The sequence below is a fragment of the Callorhinus ursinus genome, unplaced genomic scaffold, assembly GCF_003265705.2.
Source record: "Callorhinus ursinus isolate GAN/ISIS: 27379988/994484 unplaced genomic scaffold, GSC_fseal_2.0 scaffold77, whole genome shotgun sequence".
NCBI classification, from domain to species: domain Eukaryota; kingdom Metazoa; phylum Chordata; class Mammalia; order Carnivora; family Otariidae; genus Callorhinus; species Callorhinus ursinus.
In genome coordinates this window covers 2,680,017-2,706,461 of record NW_027397139.1, presented here as the reverse complement: position 1 = coordinate 2,706,461, position 26,445 = coordinate 2,680,017, and the positions used below count along the sequence as shown (strand labels likewise).

The 26,445-nt window shown below is 63.2% G+C and overlaps 2 protein-coding genes across 3 annotated transcripts; both read left to right on the top strand.

The window, feature by feature from the left end:
- The first annotated feature begins 1,306 nt into the window (after positions 1-1,306).
- On the top strand, positions 1,307-4,515 carry S1PR4 (sphingosine-1-phosphate receptor 4). The gene has a single exon (XM_025861042.2). It carries the CDS (start codon positions 1,377-1,379, stop codon positions 2,532-2,534), a length of 1,158 nt encoding a protein of 385 aa, XP_025716827.1. The 5' UTR covers positions 1,307-1,376; the 3' UTR covers positions 2,535-4,515.
- Positions 4,516-7,342: 2,827 nt separating this feature from the next.
- On the top strand, positions 7,343-25,466 carry NCLN (nicalin). Of its 2 annotated transcripts, none has more exons than XM_025861041.2 (15): positions 7,343-7,636; positions 12,148-12,338; positions 13,272-13,416; positions 14,180-14,274; positions 16,907-16,987; positions 19,036-19,139; positions 19,535-19,623; positions 19,694-19,833; positions 20,066-20,244; positions 21,542-21,629; positions 21,724-21,762; positions 21,855-22,015; positions 23,346-23,399; positions 23,511-23,589; positions 23,774-25,466. In XM_025861041.2, the coding sequence occupies exons 1-15, from the start codon at positions 7,453-7,455 to the stop codon at positions 23,831-23,833; spliced, it is 1,689 nt and encodes a 562-aa protein (XP_025716826.1). In that variant the 5' UTR covers positions 7,343-7,452; the 3' UTR covers positions 23,834-25,466. The 2 variants fall into 2 exon arrangements, with proteins under 2 accessions (XP_025716826.1, XP_025716825.1); XM_025861040.2 differs by having other exon boundaries at positions 21,852-22,015.
- Positions 25,467-26,445: the final 979 nt, after the last annotated feature.

The following is a 26,445-nucleotide window of genomic DNA, read 5'->3' as shown; positions in this document are numbered from 1 at the left end:
CTCAGTCTGGGATTAGGGCTCAGTCTGGGATCAGGGCTCAGTCTGGGATCAGGGCTCAGCCTCAGTCCAGGATCAGGGTTCAGTCTGGCATCAGCTACCATTTCAGGGTCCAGGCTCAGCCTCAGAACACACAGTGTGTCTCTCTGTGAATGCCTGAGTTGGGTGGCTCCTTGTGAAGTTGAGACCAAGGTTCAGTTCTCAGCTATGCACGGTGGTACCTGAGCAAGACTTGGCTGCTTGTCCGCCTGCCCCAACCTCACAGGCCCACTGCCTGGGCAGCCCTTGTTCCCACAGCCTCCTCTTCAGGCCCCTGGTTCCGCTTGGTCACCTGCAGTGACAAGAAGCTACCACCTCCCCAGGCAGCACTTCTATCTGTGACTTCCCTGTAACTGCTCTGTCCCAGGGCTGAACAGTGAACGGGGGGGGGGGGTGCTGCTGCTCGGTGGCCACAGGCAGCTGGGCCGCCCTCAGCCCCAGTCCCCTGACTGCCCTGCCCCTGATGGAGATATTGGAGCCCCTAATGGGACCCCTGTGCCTCCCGCAGCCGACTCTCCACGACGGGCTCTACTTTCACCCCTCCCCCACCCGGCACCCACGCCCGGGTCCCCAGCATCTCAGGATAGGCATGGGGGGGGTGAGTTCCCACTTTTCCTATGAGCCTCTCCCCCTCCAGAGGTGAGGGGCTGTCTTGGGGGGGATGCGTCCCCAGCAGCTCTGCTCCTAGCAAGGCCAGCTCAGGGGCGGGCCAGGCAACCCCAGTAAGGAGGGTCCTGGCCGAGACTTACATGGGTCCGTGTGCGGGGGTTTATCTCCCACTGGAGACAGCTGGTACCGCCTCTCCAGGCCTCGGTCTCCCCTTCTGTGCACGGGCATGCTGCAGGTCCATCCTGGAAATAAAATGGGATGCATCTCTGCCCCCAGTGAGGTATCTGGGGGTGCTTACCTGTGTGCCTTAACACACTTATTAAGCACCTACTGTGTGCCGGGCAGGCTTGGAGCATAGCCGGGTCCTGGAGAGGGTAGCATGTGGGGGCAGGGGAGTTGCCCAGCCCAGGGAAGGGTGGCGTGTGCCGGGGGGAGGGGGGGGGGGCATTTCCCTTCCCTGCTGGGGCCCCCACCCCTCCCTGGGCTTTTGAGGACCACAGTGGGGCAGAGACAGGGTCTTGCGGCGGGAGCAACCGCAGCACCCTCCTGGAGCCTGGGTGGGAGCCGACCGTTGGGGTGCCCCTCCCTGTCCCTGGCCTCACCCCCAGCTTGGGGGTACCTTGAACATAACAGGAAATTTGAAACAACAGGAAACCAAGGCTGGGCAGGCGGCAGCCCCACCCTGCCCAGGGCAAGCCACCCCAGGCCTCAGTCTGCCCCAGGGGACCGCCATGAACACCACGGGGCCCCCGGCAGAGGCCCCCGAGTCCTGCCAGCAGCTGGTGGCCAGTGGGCACAGCCGGCTCATCGTCCTGCACTACAACCACTCGGGCAGGCTGGCCGGGCGGGGCGGGCCCGAGGAGGGGAGCCTGGGGGTCCTGCGGGGCATCTTCGTGGCCGTGAGCTGCCTGGTGGTGCTGGAGAACCTTCTGGTGCTGGTGGCCATCGTGACCCACATGCGGTCCCGGCGCTGGGTCTACTACTGCCTGGTCAACATCACGCTCAGTGACCTGCTCACTGGTGTGGCCTACCTGGCCAACGTCCTGCTGTCAGGCGCCCGCACCTTCCACCTGGCGCCCGCCCACTGGTTCCTGCGCGAGGGTCTGCTCTTCATGGCGCTGGCTGCCTCCACCTTCAGCCTGCTCTTCACCGCCGGCGAGCGCTTCGCCACCATGGTGCGGCCGGTGGCCGAGAGCGGGGCCAGCAAGCGGGGCCGGGTGTACGGCTTCATCGGGCTGTGCTGGCTGCTAGCCGCCCTGCTGGGCCTGCTGCCCCTGCTCGGCTGGAACTGTGTGTGCGCCTTCCAGCGCTGCTCCAGCCTGCTCCCGCTCTACTCCAAGGCCTACATCCTCTTCTGTGTGGGGGTCTTCGCCTGCATCCTGGCGGCCATCATGGCGCTCTATGGGGCCATCTTCCGGGTGGTGCGGGCCAACGGACAGAAGGCCCCCCGGCCCCCCTCCCGCCGCAAGGCCCGCCGGCTGCTCAAGACGGTGCTCATGATTCTGGTGGCCTTCGTGGTGTGCTGGGGCCCGCTCTTTGGCCTGCTGCTGGCCGATGTCTTCAGCTCCACGGACTGGGCGCAGGAGTACCTGCGGGGCATGGACTGGATCCTGGCGCTGGCCGTGCTCAACTCTGCCGTGAACCCCCTCATCTACTCCTTCCGCAGCCGGGAGGTGTGCCAGGCCGTACTGGCCTTCCTCTGCTGCGGGTGTCTCAGGCTGGGCCTGCAGGGGCCCAGGGACTGCCTGGCCCAGGTCAGTGAGGCCCACTCCGGAGCCTCCACCACGGACAGCTCGCTGAGGCCCAGGGACAGCTTTCGGGGCTCCCGGTCGCTCAGCTTTCGGATGCGAGAGCCCCTGACCAGCATCTCCAGCGTGCGGAGCGTCTGAGCCACAGCAGGGACCCGTGTTCCGGGGGGCCGGGAGCACACCGGGAGTGGGGGGGCTCTGATGGAGAGGCAGGAACAGGGCAGCCGGCTGGGCATGTGTCCCGAGGCCCCACGGTTCCCCTCACAGCACCTGGGCCCGCTGACGCCAAGCAGGTGTCCCATGGTCTCCCTGGAGGAGGCGGCTGCTCACCGGAACAGGGAGGGTCCTGGAGTGGGGGTGAGTGGGTTTACTATGTACGTCCCCCAGCTCCTGTGTGATTCTGGGGAGTCCCAGCCCCTCCCCAGCCTCCGGGGGGCTCCCAGGCTATGAGGGGCGGGCAGCAGTAGGGATTGATGGCCTGGCAACACGGAAGTTCAACGATGGTTTGTCCCAGCCTCCCTCTTATTCACCTGTGGGCACCGGGGCGATGGCGCGGGGCAGTGGCTCAGCCGGCGGCGTGCGAGCAGGGAGGGCTGTGGGTCTGTGCAGATTGGGGATATGGCTGTGACGGGGAGCAGCAGAGTGGGCGTGAGTGTGTGTGCAAGAGAGACAGAGAGAGAGGGAGGTGGGCACACAACAGGGTGTGCTGAGAGTGCTGGTGTGTCTGTGTGCACAGACACCTCGTGTGCGTGTGTGTGTGTGCATGTGTGTGTGCATGCACATGTGTGAGAGCCGGTGGGAGCTGCCAGGTCGGCCCCCGCCCCTCTCCCTCACTTCCCCTTTCCCTACCCCTTCTCTCGTCTTGGGCCGCGGCAGCCTCTTCCTCATCTCTGGCCTCTGCATCTATCAGGGGCCCCATCAGGGGGCCCGCAGAGGCGCAGCCACCTGGCGCCCCCCACGCCCCACCTCAGGGAAGCTTGACCGCTCCTCTCCTGTTCCATTTAGCACTAACTGCCTCGTCCTTCCCTCCTGTGAAATGGGCTGATCGGGGATGGAACCCGTGGTGCTTGCTGTGGCATGTGGTGTCCGGCGTGTCCCACCAAACTTCTGACGATGGTAGGAGCGTGCTGTCCGTTTCGGGAGCCACAGTGGCCTTGATAAATGGCCAGTGTGGCTGTCAAAGTGAACTTTGAGTTCGTTCGCGTTTAAATAGTCCGTGGTCCCCGTGGTGACCATACTAGATGGCGCAGGGGTGCACCTTCAACGCGCGCCACCTCTCCTGGGGGAAAGTTCTCTCTCTCTCCCTCCTTCCAGGCAAGCCAGTGCCTGCAAGTCTTCCTGCTGCCACCTTGCCCAGGGCTGGGGGGCAGCACTCTGCCCGCCATCGGGCACAGGACCACTCGGCTCTGAGCCTCGGCTTCTCTGCACGACGAGGGGTGCGGAGACCCGAAGCTGTTCGCCGTGCTGGCTGGTCCCCAGCCACCAGCCACATGTGGCTATTTACGATGAATGAAAATGAAACGAAATGTTAAACATTCACCTTCTTGGTGCGTCGGTCGGCTGGAGGTGCCATGTGTCAGTGCCACAGACTGGGTGGCCTTACAGAAATGTGTCCTCCCGTGGTTCTGGAGGCTAGAAATCTGAAGCCGAGGTGCCCGCGGGGCTGGTGCGCTGAGGCTCCGAGGTAGAGCCTGTTCCATGCTCTCTCCCGGATTCTGGCGGTCTGTTGGCATCATCGGCGCCCCCTGGCCCCTGGAAGTCATCCCGATTTCTTCACGCCTTCACGAGGTGCTCTCCCTGGGCGTCTGTGCCCAAATGACCCCTTTCTACAAGGATGTCGGGCCCACTCTAACTACCTCCTTTCTAGCTTGATTACCTCTGTAAAGACCCTGTCTCCAAATCTGGTCCCTTTCTGAGGATTTCAACATGTGAATTTTGAGGGGACATGATTCAGCCCCTAACGTCCAGTCATGCAAGCCTCATTTCAAGTACTCCAGAGGCACATGGGGCCTGTGACTACTGTTTTGGATAGTGTAGACTCAGGACAAGTCCAACATCCGAGAACTTTGAATAGAGTTCCGAACATGTGTCCAGGTGCACAATAAATTGGGATATTTTTATATTTTCCCGATTCCTGTCATCACGTTCATCTGGGACAGCTGCAGGCAGGGTAGGGCCTTGGCGGAATCTGGGGTGAGTGGAGCCTGGGCCACCCTGAAGCTCTCGGCCAGTGCCCTGGGCCTGTGTGAGCTGGCCTGGCTGCCCCCTCTGCTCTGCGGGGCATCACACGCTCTGTTTGGAGTCAGCTGAACTATTTGCTGGCCCCTCCTAGCTGGGGACCTTTTCACTGCCCTTGTTGTCCCCACTACAGCAGCCTGCCTGGCATGTGCCTACCCTCAGTCCTCACTTGCCTGCCGCCTGCCCTCCCTTCGGGTGTCAGCTTTAGCATCACCTCCTCCAGGAAGTCTCCCCCGATTTCTTCTCGGCTCCCACAGCTGCCTGCGCATCCCGCATGGATTGCAGCTGTCATCACTTCTGGACACTCCTCCATCTCTTCCCCTGGACTGGGAGCTCCGTGAGGGTAGAGACTACGGCAGCGTCTGGGTCACGACTGTGGCCAGAGCTCTGGACCCAACAGCGTGCCTTCCTCTGAGCCTCAGAAACCTCTTCCCCACCCCAGCCCTCCTCCCTGACAGCAGCACAAATGTCCCCAAGAATCCGGACTCCTGCTGGTGGGATGGCCCGGGCGTCGGTAACCTGCCACCGTTTTCCAGCTCTGCCTCACACCACGGGCCTCGGCTTCCTCATCTGTAAAAGAAGGATATCGATAGCCCCTGCCCTCCTGGCACGTTGATCAGGTGAGGCCCTCAGAGGCTCTGGAACTGTGATGTGCACGTTTTTAAATGGATAACAACAGCAACAAGGCCTTATGTTTTACTCTGTGCCTGGCCCTGCTCCCTTCGCCTTTGTATTAACTAATTTATTCCTCTGAAATCCGCTACCACCGTCAACTCCATTTTACAGATGGAGAAACTGAGGACCAGAGAGATTAGGTAATTGACCCAAGGTCGCACAGCTAGGAAGGGGCAGATCTGGGATTCAAAGTGGCGGTGGCAGGCAGGTGGCTTCTTGATCCCTGCTTGTTAGGGATTCGTTGAATCTCTCCACTTTCCAGGCAGGAAAACTCTGACTCGGAGGAGGAGGCAGCATGAGCAGCTCTAGGGTCCAAGCCTTGTTATCTGAGTCAGGCTCAGGCCCCCTTCTTGGGCTGTCTCTGGGTGAGTGTGCGTGTGTATCTTGTGCGTTCATAGCCCAACCTGGAAGAACGGGGGGCGGGGCGGCAGATGGAAGGAACAGGCGCGAAGAGCACAGGGGCCAGAATGAGTTCTGGTCCTTTTTCCCTGCCCTGCCAGGCCATCCCTGACTCCTCAGGCCCAGGAGCTCCCCGGAAGCAGGAGATAGGACTAGGAGGGGTGGGCTGGTGCTGGGGCCCTCACTTCTCATTCATTCACTTAACCACTGTGTGTCAGGCTCTCTTCCGGGCACAGGGGTTGCACCCGTAAACAGCCTGCTGCCTGCCCCCATAAAGGTCCAGACTCTGGGGGGGGGGGGTGACAAACAGCCAGAGGTCATTTCGGGAAGATGTCAGCCCTGCGGAGAGGCGGGGGAGCTGGGATAGCAGATGCAGCCAAGTGCGTTCCCATTATACCAACACGTTCGGAGCACGGAATGTGTGCCTGGCTCTCTCTGAGTCAGTTCACGGGGATCATCTTATTGAATTCTTACCCCTGGGGGAGTGGGCAAAGGTCGTGAGATTATTTATCATCATGTCAGGCAGCTGAGGAAACAGGCTCTGAGAGGTGGAGCAATCTGCCCAAGGTCACACAGCTGGGAAAGGGGAGGTGCTGGGACTTGAATCCGGAATGCTGTGAGTCAGCGCCACCTCGCACCTGGGACAGAAGGGGGCGGCCCCGTAGGGGAGCCCGGACGTCAGCTCACTGGGGCTCTCGTGTTCCGCACCCCGTGGCCTCAGTCTTCCCATCTGGAGGAGGGGGTATGCGTTACTGATGCTCCTCAGGATCCCTGGCCCGGACACACTGGGCTCTTAGGGTTGCCAGATTCGAAAATACAAATTTGGGACACCCAGTTAAATTTGCATTTCCGATGAACAACGAAATCTATTTTTTGCTATGAGTACGCTCCAAATATGAATAAGCCTTCAGTATAAATAAGCCTATCACCAACCCCTTCACAAACTCCAGGCGCCAGACTACAAGTCCCATAACCCACTGCGCCATCCCTTTAGGAAACTTCTAACATGATTTCTTTATTCTCCTTTCATTCATTCATCCAAAAACGGCATAACCCACCCACTGTGTGCCAGGCCTGGCACTGGGTTCTGGGGATACATTAACGCAGGAAGCCGACAAAAGTCTTTGCCTTCATGGACTTTAGCATCCACGTTCCTTGGGGGTTTTAAGTGATTTTTCTGACTTCGACGAGGAAGACTACAGCTCCCGTGAGCCCTTGTGCCTGCGTAACAGGACTACAATTCCCAGGAGATTGCGCGCCCTAGGCGGGCCCCTCTCGGCTCTCGTTCCAACTTCCTTCCGGGTCGCAAGGTCACGTCCTGCCCCGCCTCTCGCCTCCTCCCAGCGTCCCCTCCCCCCGCCACGAAGACAGCGTTTGAGAAAGTTCCACTGCAAATAGTTGCTTTAAAGTCTCCGTATTTGTCTGACTCGCGTATTACGTGAAACTTCATCCTTAGGTCTAGCCACACAGTCCATCACGGCGTCCTCCACGGGAGAGTAACGGAGCGGGCCTACCACTCCCAGGAAGCTCCGCGCGCGCCAGGAAGACTACAACTCCCCGGAGGCGGCGCGGCGGGCGGGGCGGCCCGTGGCGGTGCCCGCAGGACCCCGGAGACGGCGCGGGCTGCCCGGCGCGGCGCCCGCAGGACCCCGGCGGCTACCCATGCTGAGGGGAGTCCGCGGGAGCCGCCGCCGCCGCCGCTGTCCCGTCCCCGCCGCCGCCCCGCGCGGCCCCGCCGCCGGCCAGGATGCTGGAAGAAGCGGGCGAGGTGCTGGAGAACATGCTGAAGGCGTCGTGCCTGCCGCTCGGCTTCATCGTCTTCCTGCCCGCGGTGCTGCTGCTCGTGGCGCCGCCGCTGCCCGCCGCCGACGCGGCGCACGAGTTCACCGTCTACCGCATGCAGCAGTACGACCTGCAGGGGCAGCCCTACGGTGCGTGCACCCCGGCCTCCCCCGGCCTCCCCCGAGCCCCAGGACCCGCCGCGCCGGCCCGTCCAGCTGCAGTCCCGCGCGCAGACCCGTAGGCAGCCCCAGACAAGTCAGAGCCTGCGTGCCTGCACCCCTGCGACGCCCCCAGGCTTCGGCGTCCAGTGCCCCCGGAACCTTCAGCGATGGCTCCCCCAGCCCCGGCCCCTGGCCCCGGACGAGGACAACGTGCCCCGGAGCCCGCAGCTCCGACCCGCAGGCCAAGCTGTCTGTGCGCCTGGACCCCTGCCTGGGTCCCCTCTCTCTGATTCCGAGGCGGGCCAGAGTCGCACTGCCCAAGCCCCCTTCCCCGGACGCCACCCCGGTGCCCATCCTCACTGGGTCATGCCCCTGCGCCCAGAGCTCCCACTTGGGGAGCTAAGCTGGAGACGCGCCTCCTCGGCCTGGTTTCTCCAGGCCGGGGCACCCGATGGGCAGGTCCAGCCAGCCCTGACCGTTCTCGGCGCCCCCACGGGTACCCCAGCGCTTTTTGTTCAGTGCCAGTATTCTCCCCTGGGGGCTCAGGAGCTCTGATCATTAACCCAGGCCTGGCCTCATATCCAGGCCCACCTCTCCGGGCTCTCTGCTCTCTGGGCCCAGCTCAGGAATCAGGCTCCTCAGATTACTTACCCAAGCCCCCCTCCCCGTTTCAGTCCCCATGCCTGTGGGCTTCTGGGGGTCCCTTGGACCCTGTGTGCTGTCCCTTCCTTTAGCGCGCGCGCGCGCGCGCACACACACACACACACACACACACACACACACACAAGCGTTGGCTATCCCACTCGCTCCCTCTCTCCAGGAATCCTGGATTGTCTCTGGCCCCTACTCGGTCCTCCCTCTGGACCTCCTGGGCCTGGATCCAGCACAGCTCCTTGCTGCCCCCTCCTGCCTCTTCTCCTGTCAGGGTGCTGATCCCAGCCCCTAAGCCTGAATTCCACATTCTCTCATCTCTGCCCGGCTGTAACTGAATCTGGTGCTCCAGGACCTGCTGGCCTCTGGTTTTTCTTCCAGCTTGGTGCCTTGGGTCCCTGCGAGTCAGACTCTGCTCTCTTCAGAAAGGAGCTCCCTCCCCAGTTCTGGTTCTCCTCAGCTTTGAGCCCCGTGGACCCCCAGCCAAGTCCTTGGGGAGTCCCAGTCCCTGCAGACATGTCCAGACTTCCCCTCAGATCCCTCCTCACCCCAGAGTGAGGCTGTTGCTGTTCAGAGAAGTGGTTGTCAACCCAGGGGTCATTGGGTGATGACTTCGTGGTTGTCACAAGTGGGGAGTGGGGTCCTGGCATCAAGTGGGTGGGAGCCGGGGATGCCACTCATCACCACACAGCGCACAGGATGCCCCCCCCCCCCACAGAGAACCCCCCGGCCCTGCATGCCCTCAGTGCCGAGCAGGCAGGCCGCGGTGAGTGATGCTCTTAAACCTGAGGGCCCAGGCTTGGGAGGGAAGACCAGGAGCCCCCGATGTCGTGGGCACGTTTTTGCAGGATGTTTCACGTTCCCCTGGAGGAAGGGTCTCTACCCGCGTTGTCTGGTGTGACGGTGGATGTGTGCCGTGTGCTAATACAGGAGCCGGCAGCCACGGGGGGCCGCTGCGCACTTGAGCTGCGGCTCGGGCCAAGGCAGGAGGGGAAATCTGAGTGTTGTACAGTCGTAATAAACTGAAATAGCCAAATGTGGCTGGTGGCTGCCATCCTGGTCTAGAGCTTTTGTTGGTTTCCCAGAGGAATCTGCCCTCCCGAAGGCCCAGGTCCTAGGACTTGAGATAACCCCCTTCTCTGGATCCCGAGTTTCGGTTTCCATACTGCCTTCTCTCCCCTCCCTGAGTCCATTGTCCCTAAGCCTGGGATTCCCTCCTATTCTTTTCTGTGACTTGACATCTTTGCCTACACGCCCTCGTCTGTGTTGCTTCTACTAAGAAGCCCAGGGGCTGCCTGCCTCATGTGTGGCCTCTGTGAAGGCCTTTGGGCTCTGGGGGTGACCACAGGGGCCTGGGGCGGGGGGGGGACGACACCTGCCTCAGCCAAGTGCTGCTTGTGGCCTGGCTCTTAAAGCTTGGATGAGGTCCTACGTGTGCAGCTCACACACCTCCTGGCCCCCGGCCAGTCACAGCAGGTGCGTTCACCTGGGGAGAAGCCGGAGGGGGTGGTTGGAGGTGAGGCCCCTCTGGTGTGGCTGGAGGGAGCCTCAGGCCTCTCCTGGCCGGTGTTTTCTAAGAGCGGCTCTGCTGGGTCACCACGGATTGCGGTCTCCCCAGTGTCTTAAGCGCCTCTCCACGCCTGCAGACTCCCTGCCTCCTGGTGCAACCCTTGCTCTGGGTCTTTCCTAACTTCCTGTTCACCCCTCTTGAGACATGCAAGCTGACAACTGCTGGGAAGGAGAGGCGTGTGCTCTTTGTGCTGAAGTGTGAGCAGGGCTGAGGGTGATCCACCAGGTCCAAGGCCATGGGGTGTGACCTCACGCCTCCTGCCAGGCAGACTCTGGCCCTCCCAGGTGACGCTTGCTGTGGGCCCTTGCTGCCTTGAGCAGCCCCTTTCCTCCCTGTCTCACTCAATCCCCTGGTTGACACGAGGCCCCGGCAGGTGGGGCCGTTAGCCTCCCAGCACCCACGTCAGCTTCCTTGACCCATTGTTGTTGTGAATAAAGTTTTACTGGCACACGGCCCCTCCCACTGTTTGGCGTGCATCTCCGGCAGCAGAACTGAGTAGCTGAGACAGAGCCGGTGTGGCCAACAAGGGGAGAGGGCTGACCTTCTGGCCCTTGATGGAGCAGTTTGCCACCCCTGCTTGGGTCCGGTCCTGTGGTGAGAACCGGTGACTTCTGTCCCGGTGTCTGGCACCCACCTCTGTGTCGTCCGCCCAGCCTGACCTCTTCCTGTCCAGACAGAGCGCCGGCTCCAGCTTTTCCGTCAGCATGAGAGGGTCTCTGCCCTGGTTGAGGGGGTGGGGTGCCCACATCCACCCAGCTGTGCTCTCCCCCTTCCTTTCTCTGGCTTCCTCCCTCTGGGAAGTGGGGATTCCTGCCCTGCAGGGGCACCGGGCCCAAGGCCTGCGGAGCCTAGCACACAGTAGGCTCCACAGGTGGTCCTCTGTGTCTCCACCCCCAGCGGATTTGGAGGGCCTCTGGGAGGCTGAGCGTGCAGGACAGGTGGGGCATGGGGGAGGGGCCTTCCGGCATTCGGCATTCCCGGAGCTTCAAGGACGTCCTGAAGGTCTGGCTGCCCTCTCCCTGCTCAGCCCTCCTGGGGCTTCCCCCCCAATGGCCTAAATCAGAGAAAAGGCCCCTGGAGGGCTGGGGGAGTGCAGGCAGGGAGCACCCCCTCCAGCCCTGGGACCCATGGCCCAACCTTGCTCCTTGGTCACAGGCCCCCTGCTCCTGAGATGGCCTTCCCACCCGGGACGCTGTCCACTTCCCCTGCCCAGCCCCGCAGAACGCTCCCTTGGAAGCCAGCCATCTCCCACCTACCTGCTCTCCCAGATGGCACTTCCCTGGAAAGCAGAGGCGGGGACGTGGGGGGCCCCGGTGGCCTAGCGTAGGTTCTCATCTGTGTGGACGGGCGATGCCTCCCCCTGCAGCTTGGACCTCCGGGACTGCCAGGCTGGGCTCCCCTTGGGAAGCCAGGCCACTTCTCTGCATCTGTCTTTTTGAGTGCTTACTGTGTGCATCCCAAACTGGAGACCCCGAGGGGCGGGGGGGGGCACGTCCAGCCCCCACATGCAACGTGATTTGCTTGTTTTGTGCATCCTGGGTCAGGGTGCAGCTTTTGAAACATTTGGAGTCATTGCTTACCTTTGGCATTTGGGTGACTGGATGTAAAACCTGGATTTCTGGCAGCACCCCAGTTGAGTGCCGTGACCCCGGAGCTGCCCGAGCCCCCTTTCCCAGCAGTGCATGGGGACAGATGGCCCCTGAGGGCCTGCCTCGTGCCGGCGCCTGTGGGAAGTGATGTAGATGGTAGCGCGCTCGTTGGTCCTGCGTTTAACGTCAGTGCTCGGGGTGCCCTGTGTCTGGGGGAGACCCCCACTGGCCTTTGAAAAGCTGTCTGTGCCACCCTGGTTCTGACCCGCCACTTCTCGGGTGGGGGATAGGGTACAGTTGCCTGGAAACTCCGGCTCTAGCGCTCTTCCTGATTTTCTGGAGCTTTCTTCAGCTCTCTGAAGAGAGGTGGGAAATGGCCCTTGGATGTAGACCTGGGGTGATACTGTCCCAGGGGACGCTGGGCAGTGTCTGGGGACATCTGTGGCTGTCACAACTGGGAGAGCTCCAGGCGGCACCAAGCAGGTGGGGAATGCTGCTCAGCCCCCCACAGTGCCCGGGGGGGTGGGTTGTGACTCACCGGGGTCGCAGTGGGCACTGCACCGGCGGGCAGTGAGGGGCTGGCCTTGGCGGACGTGGTCCTGTCCAGCACCCAGTAACAGGACATGTAGGTGGTCTCCAGGTGGGGCCCCGGTGCCCCTCTGAGGGAGACCCTCCCTGCCCTCCTGCAGGCACTCGGAACGCAGTGCTCAACACGGAGGCCCGCACCATCGACGCCGACGTGCTGAGCCGTCGCTGTGTGCTCATGCGGCTGTTGGACTTCTCCTACGAGCAGTACCAGAAGGCCCTGCGGCAGTCGGCTGGTGCCGTGGTCATCATCCTGCCACGGGCCATGGCCGCCGTGCCCCAGGACGTCATCCGGGTGAGTCTGCACCCTCACCTTCCACGGAAGAAGGAACACCGGGTTTGCAGTCAGCCAGGTGGCCTTGGGCAGGTTGCTGCCACGTGCCAGCGCCTGGGGGAAGTGATGGTAGATGGTAGCGCGCCCCTTGGTCCTGCGTTTGTCAGTGCTCGGGTGCCTTGTGTCTGGGGAGACCCCCACTGGCCTTTGAAAAGCTGTCTGTGCCCTTCAGGAAGCAGGACGGTGCCTGTTTGCCTTCATCATTGCCCCCTCCCGGCCGGACAGATCCTGTCCCTGAGGGACACTGGGCCGTGTCTGGGCACATCTGTGCTCATTAGGATTGGGGAGCTCCTGGCGTCCAGCGGGTGGAGCTGGGGACGCTGCTGAGCTCCACCAGCGCCCAGGACGCCCCACAGAGAGTGACCCGCCTGACGTCCACTGTGCCGGGGGGGGGGGGGGGGTGTCTGATAGGATCCCGTGAGACACCTCGGATGAAGATGCTTTTGCAGATGAGGCGCAGCTGTGGGGTGGTGGAGGGGAGGTCAGGCTACCGAAGGCCAGCTTAGTGCCGGGCACCTTGTGCCCACTTGTGTGGGGCTCCCTCCATCGGACCAGGGTGCCAGCATCCGCCGCCCACTCACAGAGGAGGGTGTGATGGCCAGTGGGGCTGGGGGCAGCCCCCGGTGACACCAGATCGGACCCCAGACCTGGCTGGCCCCCCTCGCCCATTCTCCCAACCGGCTTCCTCCCCGATGGGTACCGCCTGGGGGCCCCGTGGGCATTGCCAGCCCCCCGTCCCTCCGGCCTTGTCCCGTTCGTACCGTCGGCCTCCTTTCCAGCATGATCCTAGCCTTGCTAGCCAGCCTGAGAGGAGGCGTGCCTGCACCCCAGGGACAGCCCCTGGGCACCCCCACCCCCAGACTAGAAGCCCCTCAACGTGTGTCTCTTCCACAGCAATTCATGGAGACCGAGCCTGAGATGCTGGCCATGGAGACTGTCGTCCCTGTGTATTTTGCTGTGGAGGACGAGGCCCTGCTGTCCATCTATGAGCAGACGCAGGCCGCATCCGCCGCCCAGGGCTCCGCCTCGGCTGCCGAAGGTGGGCTCGGGCTACACGAGCGGAGCCGGCTGTGGCCACGCCACACCGTTTCCGGGGCCCTGTCTCACGCGGGTTAGCAGGCCCTACCCCCCCGCCCCACCCTGCTGTGCCACCGTCTCTGGGTTGAGGCCAAGACTCTGCATTTTGCAGCCCCCCGCCCCCCACCGCTGATCCCATGCAAACAAAACCTCGAGAACCACTAATTTGGAGGGAGGTGTTGCTCAACTAGCCTCTGGATGGTTTATGGAACCTGTGGGCGTCTGTTGGGTTTGTCTGTCCCACTTGCTGAGGACACTCAGCATCACCATCGTGCTGAAGCCCATCAGGGTGGGGCAGCAGCGTCCTCGGGGAGAGGAGGACACAGGTTTCTCCTGCCCCGTGGACCGAGGACGTCCACGAGCTTGGTGCAGGGGCGGGTGGCTGTGGAGAATGAGCTAGCAGAAGTAGTCGAAGAAACGCCCCAGAAAAGACCCGCCTGACATTTCGTCCCCATGGAAGTGGTGGGCGGAACCGGAGGCTGGCCCTCGGAGTCGCCCCTGCCGGCCGGCCTGGGGCTGGGCAGCGGCCTCAGCAGCTCTCGCTCTGGATGCCAGGCTCTTCCCCGTGCCCGGTCTCCACGTTGTGCTCCAGGTCACAGGGTCACTTCTGCATACAGCTGGGCTTAGACCGAACCCCTACCGTCGGGGGCGTGGGGGCCACAGGGAGGCCGGCTCGGGCCCGGGAACCCCCAGGGCTTGGGCTGACCTCCCCCACCCGTCCTCAGTGCTGCTCCACACCGCCACTGCCAATGGTTTCCAGATGGTCACCAGCGGGGTCCAGAGCAAGGCTGTGAGTGACTGGCTCATCACCAGTGTGGAGGTGAGTGCCCGGCCCTGTCTGCCGCACTGAGGCCTGGGGAGGGGGCACCCAAGCTCCCTGAGCTCACCTGTCACCTCTTCCCCCACCGGAGGGAGCTTCGGATAGGGAAATTAGGTTGAATCTCCTGCCATCTTCCACCGCCAGTCCCAGCCGCACATCGAGCCTCCTCATCCTGCCTCAGGGCCTTTGCACTGGCTGTCCCTGACTCACAGAGAGCTCTCTCTCGCACAGTGGCTGCTCCTTCTCATCATATTACAGTCCCTCCAATGCTGCCTTCCCAGAAGTCCTTAGAGCTTTCTGGGGCCACACACCCCTGTCGTTCAGAGCTCAGCTGAGCTCTGGATGTGGAAGTATCCAATTAAAGCAACAAGCCAAACGTGAAAGAGTTCAGCCTGTGATCACCTCTGGTGGTGGTGTAAGCAAGCGCCTAGACCAGAGGAGAGCCCGACTCTGCTGCTCTCTCCTCCCCCATGTGGGGATCGGCGCGCTTGGCAGCTGCAGGGGCGTGGGGGCGGTGCTGGATAAAAGGCTCCGGCAGTGGTGTGGACCCAGGGCGGGGAGGGCTGGGTCCCCACGGTGAGGTGGGGACTGTCTGCTCTGTGGTGGTTTCACATCCGTTGTGTCCCCCACCCCAGTGAGGAGGTCTCCCCGGACACAGCCCGAGAGACCCTGGCAGAGGCCCCGGCCACGAAGGCACAGGGCAAGGGGCGCAAACGTGGGACGAGCCCGGCCAGGGGCCGAGTGTTCAGTGGCAGCCCGCCGGCCTACGGCATGCCCGTGTGCCCTGAGTCTGGAGTGGGGGGCGGCCTCCCCCGGGAGTCCTCCAAGCAAGGCCTTTGAACACGCCTGGGCTCGAGCCCAAAAAGCCACAGGTTGGTTTGAACCTGGAGCCAGAGCTCTGCACTCTCACGCTTGCCCTGTCCCTGGCTTCACTTTCTCTTGAGTGATGAGCCCACTCAACCCATTCGGAAGCCATGGGCCATTAGTTTCTTTCCCATCAGCCCGAGTGCCAGAGACGCTGAGACTTCGTTGCGTGGCCTCTGTTGTGTCCCCGGAGCCTAACCTGGTGCCTGGGGCACAGTAGGCCCTCAGCAAGCACTTGTCACTGAACGTGCTGGGCCCCAGGCCCCAGTGGCTTACACCAGGTGGTGCAAGGCTACTGTGCCCCCACCTGGTGTTGGGGTGCGGCTGCAGGTGGGACTTGGGTGGAGCCACACTTGCAGCCACCCCTTCCCTCTCCAGAACTAGTGAGTCCGCCTCTCCGTGAGCACTTCCGGAGCCCCGCTGTATGCAAGAGGCAGCAAGATGCCCTTCCTTCCGGGAAGAACTCACTGGCAGTTGGGACGAGGTCTGAGGGCAGCAGGCCGGCACTTAGCACAGTGGGAGAAGGCCTCTGCCGGGGCAGCGGGCACCGTCCCCTAGCGGCCCTGCCCTGTGTGCGGGGGCACCCGGGGACGTCCAGGCTGCAGGCCTGCCGCTGCGAGGAGAGTGCCCAGCTGTGGGTGCTGTGGGCTGCCCCGTACAGACCGGGTGGAGGAGGCAGGGCAGGGTGGTCAGTGGGGCTGGACAGGCCGATCCAGGATGTGGGGAAGCCGCTGCAGCATCTAAGCTATCAGTGAAATTCTAGAAGGAATACGTTTCTTAAAATTGTGTGCGGGATCATGGCAATTTGGGCAAAGAAAGCCCCAATAACCAGAGTCCTTGTAATCAGGCTTCAGGAGGTCGGGCCGAGCCGCAGTGTCGGCTTTGCTGTGGGTCAGTGGCAGCCGGAGCCAGCCAGGCTGCAGAGGGTCCTCCTCGCCACTGGGGGGTCTGTTTCAGCCAGCCTGCCTGGCCGCCCTGGCCTTTGCTTCTGGAAACCTTTGCACCACCATGAGCCCTCTGCCATCCCTGCTGTTTGCGTGCAGGTGGGGTGCTCGGCTGGCCTCCTCTCCCCGACCCCCGTGGCCCGTAGAGCTAGCACTGGCCTCAGCCCGTCTGTCGGGGCAAGAGCCCCGAGCCCGTAGGGGCAGCGGTATGTCCACGGCCGGCAGCAGCTTCCCCTCCAGCACGGCCAAGGTCTTCGCAGAGCTCACCCTCTGGTTGCGAAAATCAGGAAAACAGGGCCTCAGCCATGTGCTGGCACGGACCCCTGGGCCACGCTGTCCGACCCCTCTGCACCCCGCGACCAGCACTCGGATGGGAGGCGTGGAGGCCAAGGCCTTTCCTGACAGAAGGCCGTTCTCGTTTGCCACCCCCATGACTTTAGTGAGTGCCAGTTCATATGTGATGAGACTCCAGCCAGGGCGTGGGCGCCGGGACCTGGACTGTGGCCACGTTCCATACCGGCCCCTCCTCGTCCTTAGCTGAGCTCTCCTGCTGGGCCCACCGGTGGCTTGCGGCTCAGCCAGGAAGGCTGGGCGGGTTTCCGGAGGGGCTGCATGCTAGAGCCGTGGTCAGCACACCGTGGCCCGCTTCACTGTGTCTGTAAATAAAGTTTTATTGACACGTGGCCACAGCCATTCGTTCACATATCGTCCGTGACAGAGCCAGCAAAGCCAGGAATACTGCCCCGCCCCGGGAGGGCAGCCTGGGCTGTTTCTGGCCGCTGGGGCCCCAGCCAGCAGGCCCTTCACAGACCTTCTCTCTGCAGGGGCGGCTGACAGGGCTGGGCGGAGAGGACCTTCCCACCATTGTCATCGTGGCCCACTATGATGCCTTCGGAGTAGCGCCCGTACGTACGCGTGGGCATCCCCCCCCCCCCCCACCGCTGGTGCTGCTCTGGCCTAGCTCGGGTGGAGCATCTGGCTGAGGTCGGAGCAGCAGTACCCACCCTCTTAGGACCCCGGGGGTGGGTGTCCTCGGGAAGCAGAAACAGGCTAATCTGAGGTGGGTCTCGTGGCTGGAGTCCCATGCAGATAGGTGGCCAGGCCAGGTGTCTGTGTCCATCCCCAGGCCCAGGCCCAGGTGCGGGGATGTGCCAGGAGGACCCCCAGGGCTCAGCAGACGGTCGACCCCACGGCTGTGGTTTATACAGAGAGGATAGGAAGCCAGATGAGCTCAGGGCAGGGGCGTGGGGGGCAGGGGTGGGGACAGCAGGCGCGAGCTTCGAGTCCTCTCCCGGGGTGTCCCACAGGACGCGCTCAGCTCCCCCCAAACGAGACGGGACCGCGCGTGTGAGGTGTGGTCTCCGGGGGGCCGGCAGAGACCCAGCGCCCGGTTCTCTGCGGGGGTCGGTCTCGTGGGCCCCTCTGCCCGGCTTGGGCCCGGACCCCGGACTCCGGGAGGGGAGCAGGTGCTCAGTCCGAACCTCGTGTCTGCACAGACGGTCCAGGGACCCGAGCCCCCCGGCAGCGAGGGTGGTGGGAGCCCGGAGTCCGGTTCCAGATGCCGCCGAGGGCCAGCCTTGCGAGCCGGCCTCCGGGGAGGGACGTCTCAGGGGCCCCCCCCCCCGGGCCATGCTCTCAGCCGCCCCCGCCGCAGCGAGGTCAGGGCTCACTGCAGTGTGAACGGTGCCTGCTCTTCATCAGGAAAGTCTTGCTTTGGAAGAAAAATCAGCTGAAGCAAAGAGGTTGCCCAGTTGCAGCCTGGTGTGAGGTCCTGACCGAGGGACCCATGGTGCACGGCTGCTCCAAGCGCCACCCCGCCTGGGAGGCCAGGGCCTCAGCGGTCACCTCAGAATGCTCAGCCTGGTCCTCAGTCTCCCTCACACCCGAGCAGGAGCCTTGTGAGATTATTTTTGTCCAAATCTCCTCCAGCCCTTGCTGTGGAGCGTTTATTTACTTATTTCTGAGATAGAATTCACAGAACATTTAAATTGTTCTTTTAAAGCGTGTAGTTTAGTCCAACACTCAACAGAGTTGTGCAACCACGATCATCTACTTCCAGAACATTCCATCTCCCCAGAACGAAGCCCCGTCCCTATTAGCAGTCACACCCCAGCCCCCGGCCCCCGTGGGCCCTCTTCCCGTCCATGGATGAGCCAGTTCTGGACATGCCACATGCATGGACTCATGCCCCGTGTGGCCTTCTGTGTCTGGTTCCCTCCCTGAGCATCATGTTGCCTTCGCCCCCCGCATTGTAATACTATCAATACGTGATACATTGGCGTATGGACTGTAACCTCAGAAGGGTCCCAAGGTCCAGTTACCATGCTGTCAGGAATGTTGTTGTTGTTGTTGTTGTTGTTTTAAGATTTTATTTACTTATTTGACAGAGACACAGCAAGAGAGGGAACACAAGAGGGGGCGGGGGGCGGGGGGGGAGCAGGCTTCCCACAGAGCAGGGAGCCCGATGCAGGGCTCGATCCCAGGACCCCAGGATCATGACCCAAGCCGAAGGCAGATGCTTAACGACTGAGCCAGCCAGGCGCCCCAGGAATGTCGCTTCAGATCGTGGGATCCGGATGAATCGGGGGCTTCTGCCGTGGAGGGAGCCCGCGCTGACGCCCCTCCCAGTGCATGGGTGTGCTGCGTGGCACAGGGCAGGCGCTGAGACCACACGGAGGCAGCCCCCCTGGGCTCCGGGGCATGGTGCAGAGTGTTGGGGAGCGAGCAGGAGAGCTGGCAGGGCCCAGGGTGTCTGGGGGCTCAGCCGTGCAGACACGGGGTGCCGTCCTCCTGGGGGTTGGAGTGGAGCCGTGATGTCAGCCGCGCACTGGCCATGCGGTCTGGAGGCGAGGTGGGGCTGTTGGGAGCCGGCTCCGGCTGCCGCGGTCGGGGCAGCGAGGCGCTGGGTGAGACCTGGGGTTGACTGCTGGCCTTGTCTCCCTCCTGCCCACAGTGGCTGTCACACGGTGCAGACTCGAACGGGAGCGGCATCTCTGTGCTGCTGGAGCTCGCCCGCCTCTTCTCCAGGCTCTACACCTACAAGCGCACCCATGCGGCGTACGCGACGGCCCGCGGGAGGGGCTGCAGGGAGGGCGGGGCTGCTGGGTTTGGGGGATGTGCACACCCCAGGAATAACGGGGTCTGTGTGGAGGGCCCCTTACCCCCCCCCCCCAGTATGCCAGGCCTGGAGCTGAGCCCCGCCCAGATCCTGCACCCAGGGCTGCAGGGTCCTGTCTGGGGACATCTGTGGTTGTCACAGCTGGGGGTGCTCCTGGCATTGAGTGAGTGGGGGCCACAGGTACGGCTCTGCTCCCCAGAGGTTCAGCTGTGCCGGGACAGGGAGACCCTGTTCTGAGCGCTAGTCAGGATTCAGTACCTGGGGGGAGACCACCTGCTCGTCGGGATCCTGGTCGCTGTCCTGCAAAGCTGATTCCCCACTCTGCCCATGCCAGGTACAATCTTCTCTTCTTCGCTTCTGGAGGAGGCAAGTTCAACTACCAGGGAACAAAGCGCTGGCTGGAAGACAACCTGGACCACACAGGTGAGTGGCCCGCGGGGGGGCCGGGGCCCTTGCTCCCCGCCCGTCCCAACCAGCCCTGCCTGCCCCACAGACTCCAGCCTGCTCCAGGACAATGTGGCCTTCGTGCTGTGCCTGGACACCGTGGGCCGGGGAGACAGCCTGCACCTGCACGTGTCCAAGCCGCCACGAGAGGGGACGCTGCAGCACGCCTTCCTGCGGGAGTTGGAGGTGGTAGGTGCCTTCCTGCCCGCAGCTTGACCCAGGGCTGTGGCACCTATGAGCCGGGGGCCGGGCCAGGGTCGTTCGGCGAGTGGCTTGGGACGCTCCTGGCTGTCAAGGCCCTGTGTAAACATCCATGGCCCGAGCCAGGGCTGGGGGGTGGGGGTCACCTCCACAGAGACTGGCGGAGGGGGCGCCGGGACCACAGGGCGGAGCGCCACCCTGACGGCGCCCCCGCACGCAGGTGGCTGCCCACCAGTTCCCGGAGGTCCGGTTCTCCATGGTGCACAAGAAGATCAACCTGGCGGAGGAGATCCTGGCCTGGGAGCATGAGCGCTTCGCCATTCGCCGGCTGCCTGCCTTCACCCTGTCCCACCTGGAGAGCCACCGTGACGGCCAGCGCAGCAGCATCATGGACGTGAGGTGGGCACGGCCTCCCCTCCACCCACTGCTGCCGTGCGTGATCTCAGGGGCCGCGGTGTGGACGCAGGCGCCTGCAGGGAATGAACCTGAAATGTGGGTGGTGGGGGGGGGGGTTGGCCTGAGTCCGGTGGGGGGGACCTGAGGTCGGGTTACTGAGCCCCCCTTATTAGGGACAGGGGGTCACGTCACGTGTGAGTGGTTTACGGTCCCCTGGCCCCCATGTGTGATGTCCAGACCCCACATGTGACCCTCAGATGCTGGGCACCTCGGCCTGCCCTGTGGCTCAGAGGCTCAAGCTCCTGCCCCTGGGCCTTTGCACGGCTCACTCTTCATACCTCATCAGGGAGCCCCCCCCACCCTTCCCTCCTCACATTACCGCTCGTCAAGACGCGGGGCACCTCTGATTTCACCCCCGTCCGCCTCTCCCGGTGGTGTGCCAGCCCTCTGCAGGGCCGGGGTTTTGTGGTGGCCACGGAGCTGGGCTTGGGCTGGTCTGGCCACACGCACTCATTGGCCAGCCTTGGGCCCGGCCCAGCTGCTGGCCGTGTGTCTGCTGGCAGATGAGAAGCTGGGCCTGGAAGAGGCCCTGCCTGGCTACGGGTGAGGCCCAGAGAGAGAGCAGGTGTGGGCAGGGGTGTTGACTGTTTCCGGGGCATCAGGAAGGCTTCTTGGAGGAGTTGGTGCCGGAACTGAGGGGTGTGGGCCAAGAGAAGGGCATTCCAGGGTGGAGGGAGTGAGAGCCAAGGGAGAGCGCTGCCCCCCGCTCTCCCCGGTGACCCGCTCCCGTCAGCGGTCAGCGCTGTTCTGCACCCGAGCCCCTCTTGCGGGGCTGCATGTCGGCAGTGGTGCTGGGTGTCCCCTGGCCTGTGGTTCCCCAGTCTTTGCCCCTGTGGCCACAGATGGTCTCCCCCTTCACATGAGGACATCCGCCGTCTGACGTAGGGCTGTCCTCCAGCGCTAGCCACTTCGGCGGATGCCCTGCTTCCAGCGCAGGCCCCGTTCCCGGGTTCTGGGTGGGGGTGAACGTGGGGAACGCTGTTCACGCCACGCGGCATCACCTCAGCTCTGCTTTGACAACGGCGGATGTGGGTCCCCCGGCCACCCCCACGTCTGCGCTAAGGAAATGGGCCCCGAGCCCAGCAGTCCTTCCAGCGGACGCTCGGCAGGCGCCCGCCCTGAGAACACTGTGGCTTTTCTTGCTTTTATTATCGTTGGAGATACGATTGTGCTTTTTTTGGTGATTTTAACGGACGTGGATTCTAGATACCTATGCATGTTTTTTTCAACGCTGCCTAAGGTCCCGGGTCGACTCTAAGACTCTGACCCGCAACACCAGGCTGATCGCGGAGGCCCTGACCCGAGTCATCTACAACCTGACCGAGAAGGTGAGCTCCCCCCCGCCAGCTGGCTGCGCCCGCCAGCCCCCCGCGCCCCCAGCCGGCGGGTCAGACTCAGGGTCTGTCCCTCCTCTCTCCACAGGGAACCCCCCCAGACATGCCAGTCTTCATGGAGCAGATGGTAACGGCGGCGGGGGGGTGGGGAGCCCCGCGCGGGCAGGGGCGGGGCCGGCGGGGGGGGCTCCCGTGACCACCGCCCCTGCCCCGCAGCAGATCCAGCAGGAGCAGCTGGACTCGGTGATGGACTGGCTCACCAACCAGCCGCGGGCCGCCCAGCTGGTGGACAAGGACGGCACGTTCCTCAGCACGCTGGAGCACTACCTGAGCCGCTACCTGAAGGAGGTGAAGCAGCACCACATCAAGGCCGACAAACGGTGAGTCAGTCGCCTCCCTGCAAGCATCCCATGGCCTGACTTGGGCTCACCAGGGAGCAAGCATTTCTGGACCCTTGCACCCCGGGAGCGAGGATGAGCAAGTAAAAGCAGAGGTTGAAAAACAAAACAATAAGTAAGAAGTATAGCTATCCAATTAAACGTGAGTTCCATGTAAATGAGGTTTTTCTTAGTGTACGTATCTCATGTAGCGTTTGGGACATACTTATACGAGGAGCCAATTTCTTCTTTGACGTCCACATATAACCGATGTCCTGTGTTTTATTGGGCAGCCCTGTACCCCCACCCACCCTCTGGTCTTTCCGTGCTTGGGGTATCAGGTGGCTTGGGCCCTGGGTCCCCCATCTGCCCCACGATGCTCCTCCCCCCTTGGGCCAAGCTAGCACCGCAGGGCCTTGTGGTAGGAGGGGAACCTGCAGGTGTCTGCAGGTAGGAGATACCCCCACACTGCTTGGTGCCGCTCGCTGGTTCTCTGCCTTCTCCACACTCATGTTGTGCCTAGGAGTCAGGGTTCTTGGACAGAAAAAGAAACTGAGGCTCAGAGTGGACCCACAGCTATGGAGCCAGGTCGCTGATGCCCAGACCATGATCGTCTTCCCTCTGTAGAAATGCTCTCCGGACCAGTAGAATCTTATAGAGTCACCCTAGTTCATTTTTTTTTAAAGATTTTATTTATTTTGAGAGAGTGCGCGTGCACAGCAGGGGAGGGGCAAGGCAGAGAGAGAGAGAGAGAGCGAGAGCCTCAAGCTGACTCCAAGCAGACTCCACACTGAGCACAGAGCCTGATGCAGGGCTCCATCTCACGACCCTGAGATCATGACCTGAGCCAAAACCAAGAGTTGGACACCCAACTAACTGCGCCACCCAGGCACCCCTCCCTATTTCATTTTTTTTTTAAATATTTTTTTTATTTATTTGACAGAGACACAGCGAGAGCAGGAACACAAGCAGGGGGAGTGGGGGAGGGAGAAGCAGGCCTCCCACCGAGCAGAGAGCCCGATGCGGGGCTCGATCCCAGGACCCTGGGACCATGACCCGAGCTGAAGGCAGACGCTTAACAACTGAGCCACCCAGGCGCCCCAAGGTGCCCCTAGTTTTTAAAGAGTAAGATCTGACACCCAAAAAAGCAACAGGGAAAAGGTTCCTTCAGAATAAAGACCTGTCCTTCCCCAGGAAGGTCAGTGGCAGCCTCGTGCACGCACACACGCACGCACGCCCTCCCGTTCCTGGGCTGGTGGCACCTCTGGGTGGTCTGGTTTCTGGGGGCCGTGGGATGTGGCCCAGCCTTCGGGTGAATGCACTCTCTCCACAGGGACCCCGAGTTTGTCTTCTATGACCAGCTGAAGCAGGTGATGAACGCCTATAGGTGAGTCGCGCTGCATCGGAACCGTGATGCCCCTGGGTCACAGCCCGGGGCACGTGGTCCAGCAGCGGGCCCTCCCCTGACCCTGCCCATGCCCCGCCCCCTGCCCCTCAGGGTCAAGCCTGCCATCTTCGACCTGCTCCTGGCCGTCTGCATCGGCGCCTACCTCGGGATGGCCTACACGGCAGTCCAGGTGAGCAGGGGGAGGCTCAGGTGGGAGGCGAGGCCCCCTCTGCGGGGGGGGGGGGGGGTCGACCAGGCCAGGTGAGTCCTCGGCCCCCACCCTGCCTAGAAGCCGGTGAGTCCACGGTGGCCCTCGGGCCTTCCTCGTGGTGGGTGTGCCCCCGACCTCACACGAGCGCTCCCGCTGCCCCCAGCACTTCGACCTCCTGTACAAAACGGTTCAGAGACTGCTCGTGAAGGCCAAGACGCAGTGACGTGGCCCGTCGCCGGCGCCACGAGCCACTGCCTGCCGCCCCTCCCCGTGCTGCAGCCCACAGGAGGGCAGGGCTTCACCCCGGCTCAGCGGCCGGAACCCTGAATTACAGAGCTTTTCTGTGTTGCTCTTGAGGATTTGGGGGATTCTTTCTCTTTTTTGTCCTTTGAACTCCCCCGGAGGAGCATTTGGTGGAGGGCCCGGGGCCGGGCCATTGACTTAGGGACAAGTCTGCAGATGAGCCCCCAGCCCCAGAGGCAGCCCCACTGCCCTCAGGGCTCGCCGGCCACGGGATGACCGAGGAGACGCCCCCAGCGCGGCCTCCGTGTCCCGCCTCTTGGCCACGATGCTGAGCGGGGACCGCAGGCTGAGGGGCAAGGGGCCGCCTTCGCTGGCCCAGGTCTGCCCGCCCCACTCCCCCGGTCCCCCGCGGTGACTCGGGTGCTCTTCCTCCTGTCTGAAGAAGGGTCCCCAGGTTCTGGCCCCTCCCTCGGAAGCCTTGCGTCCCGCCCCCCTGGCCGGGGCTGAGGGCAGCCGCCTCAGGGTGTGGCCTTGGAATGCGTCTCCCTTGAGCCCCCTGGATGCCAGTGCCCTGAAGACCCACAGCCTCCCCGGTCCGGCTCCCTGCGCCGTTCGCCTTCACGTGTGCTTCTCACCGCCTGCTCCCCCCTCCCCGCTGCGCCCCGGGGAGCTCGGGCCTGACCCCAGGAACCCGGGTGCCGTTGGAGCCCCTGGGGCAGGAGGCAGCCGTGAAGAGAGGAGGCCCCTACTCCCCCGCCCCTTACCTCGGGCTCTCTGGGCCTCCGTTTCCTCATCCGGAGAGAGGAGGGTGTGTTGTGGGGCCGTTGGCGCCCCCGTGTCCTAGGAGGGCATCCAGGCTGGGGGTCGAGGGGGAGCGTTTGCTGGAGAAGATGCAGCCGCGGGCCCCACGGGGCTGCCCGTCCCAGGACCTGGGATCTGGGGAGGAAGGTCCAGGCCTGAACCCCAAAAATCAGGCTCCTTGGAAGGGAAGGGGTGCAGAGGGGGCATCTAGCGCTGCTGAGATTGATCTCAGGGAGACCCAGGCGTACCGATTCATTAGCAATATAATCAGTTAGGTGTTCTGTGCTGAGGGGAGGGTCGGGATGAGGGAGAAGGGCCTCTGGGCACCAGCCTCAGCCTCCAGGGAGGTCTTCACGGAAGGGGCGGCGGAGCAGGGGGACTAGCTCCCTCCGTGTGCCCCCAGCCAGCCCTCATAAGCCAGCTCGCCACTCGCTGCAGGGTGCCGGCTCCTGGGGGCTACATCTCCATCTCTTGTCTTGGGCCTCCTGCCTTCGCCAAGCCCGACCCCTTGGCATGGCTGCCGTCCCAGCCTCCCAGGCCCGCAGAGGGCCTGGGGGCCACGGGCTCTCCTGTCTGTCCCCCCTTCTCTGCCCTGCTGGGTGGCCTGTCTTCCCCCAGAGACTTGACCGAGTGCCCAGCCAGCCCGGCCACCTCTGGGGGGCAGGATGTGGGGACTGGCACTGGCTCATTGTCTCCCGCACACGCGTGCCGGTGCCGAGTGGGTGTCCTCCCTCCCCAGGGCAGGTCGTCAGCTCAGGCTGTTTGTGGGACACACTTGGACGATCAGAAAATAAAGCCATATCGAATGATCAGCCTCGCGTGTCCTGTCCGGGGGGCTGGGGTCGGGATTTGGCTGTACCCACCCTCAAGGGGTTTTGCAGTCCTTGAGGGGCCCTTGCCACCCCCGCCATGCCCGTCAGCCTCACCCTCCTGCCCCCCAGCTGCCAGATGGGGATGCAAACCAGCTCGTTGTCACATGGGACCGTGAAGTGCACGCGTTTCCTGAGTCAGCCAGACCACAAACGGGGCACCTTAAAGCAACAAGTGGATGAGCTCCCAGCGCTGGAGGCCAGAAGTCTGGGGGTCAGGGTGTGGCCAGGGCTGCTTCCTTCGGAGGCCGTGGGGGGTCTGTTTGGGGCTCTCCTGGCTTCGTGGGTTCCTGGGCTTGTAGCCATGCGGCTTCCGCCTCTGCCTCAGTGTTCTCGAGGCGGGTTCTCTCTCTCGTGCTCTTAGAGGACCCCAGGCGTGGCGTCAGGGCCCACCCAGTGCAGCACCGAGTTACCCCGACATCACAGCTGCACAGACCCTCCTTCCAGATCAGGTCCCAAGCTGAGGTTCTGGCGGACATGGGTTTGGGGGGACACGTTCCACCCAGGATGGGGGGCATCGGGCTGTGTGAAAGCCCACCCCAGCCCCAAACCAGGTCCCAGGAAGGTCGTGGCCGGGGCGCAGTCACTGGGTCACTTGGGGGCGGTGTATGGGGCCCAGGTCTCTGCTCCAGGCCCGGGAGCTCCCATTGCCTGCCTGCTCCACAGGGAGGACCCCGATCTGGGGCTGACCCTACTTGGGTCCACCCCGTTCGTCAGTCTGCCAACAGCGTCCATTGTCCAGCTCTGTGACACTCAGGGAGAACAAAGGAGTGTCCTCGGGAGCTTACGTTCTGGGCGTTCTGGGTACGGGGGAGGACAGACCACACGTGGTCTCGGCTGCTGGGGTTTTTGCGGGGAGCGGTGGGGAGATGGGGAGGTGAGCTGTGTGATCCTCCCCCTGCGGGGGGTGCTCACGGTCGCC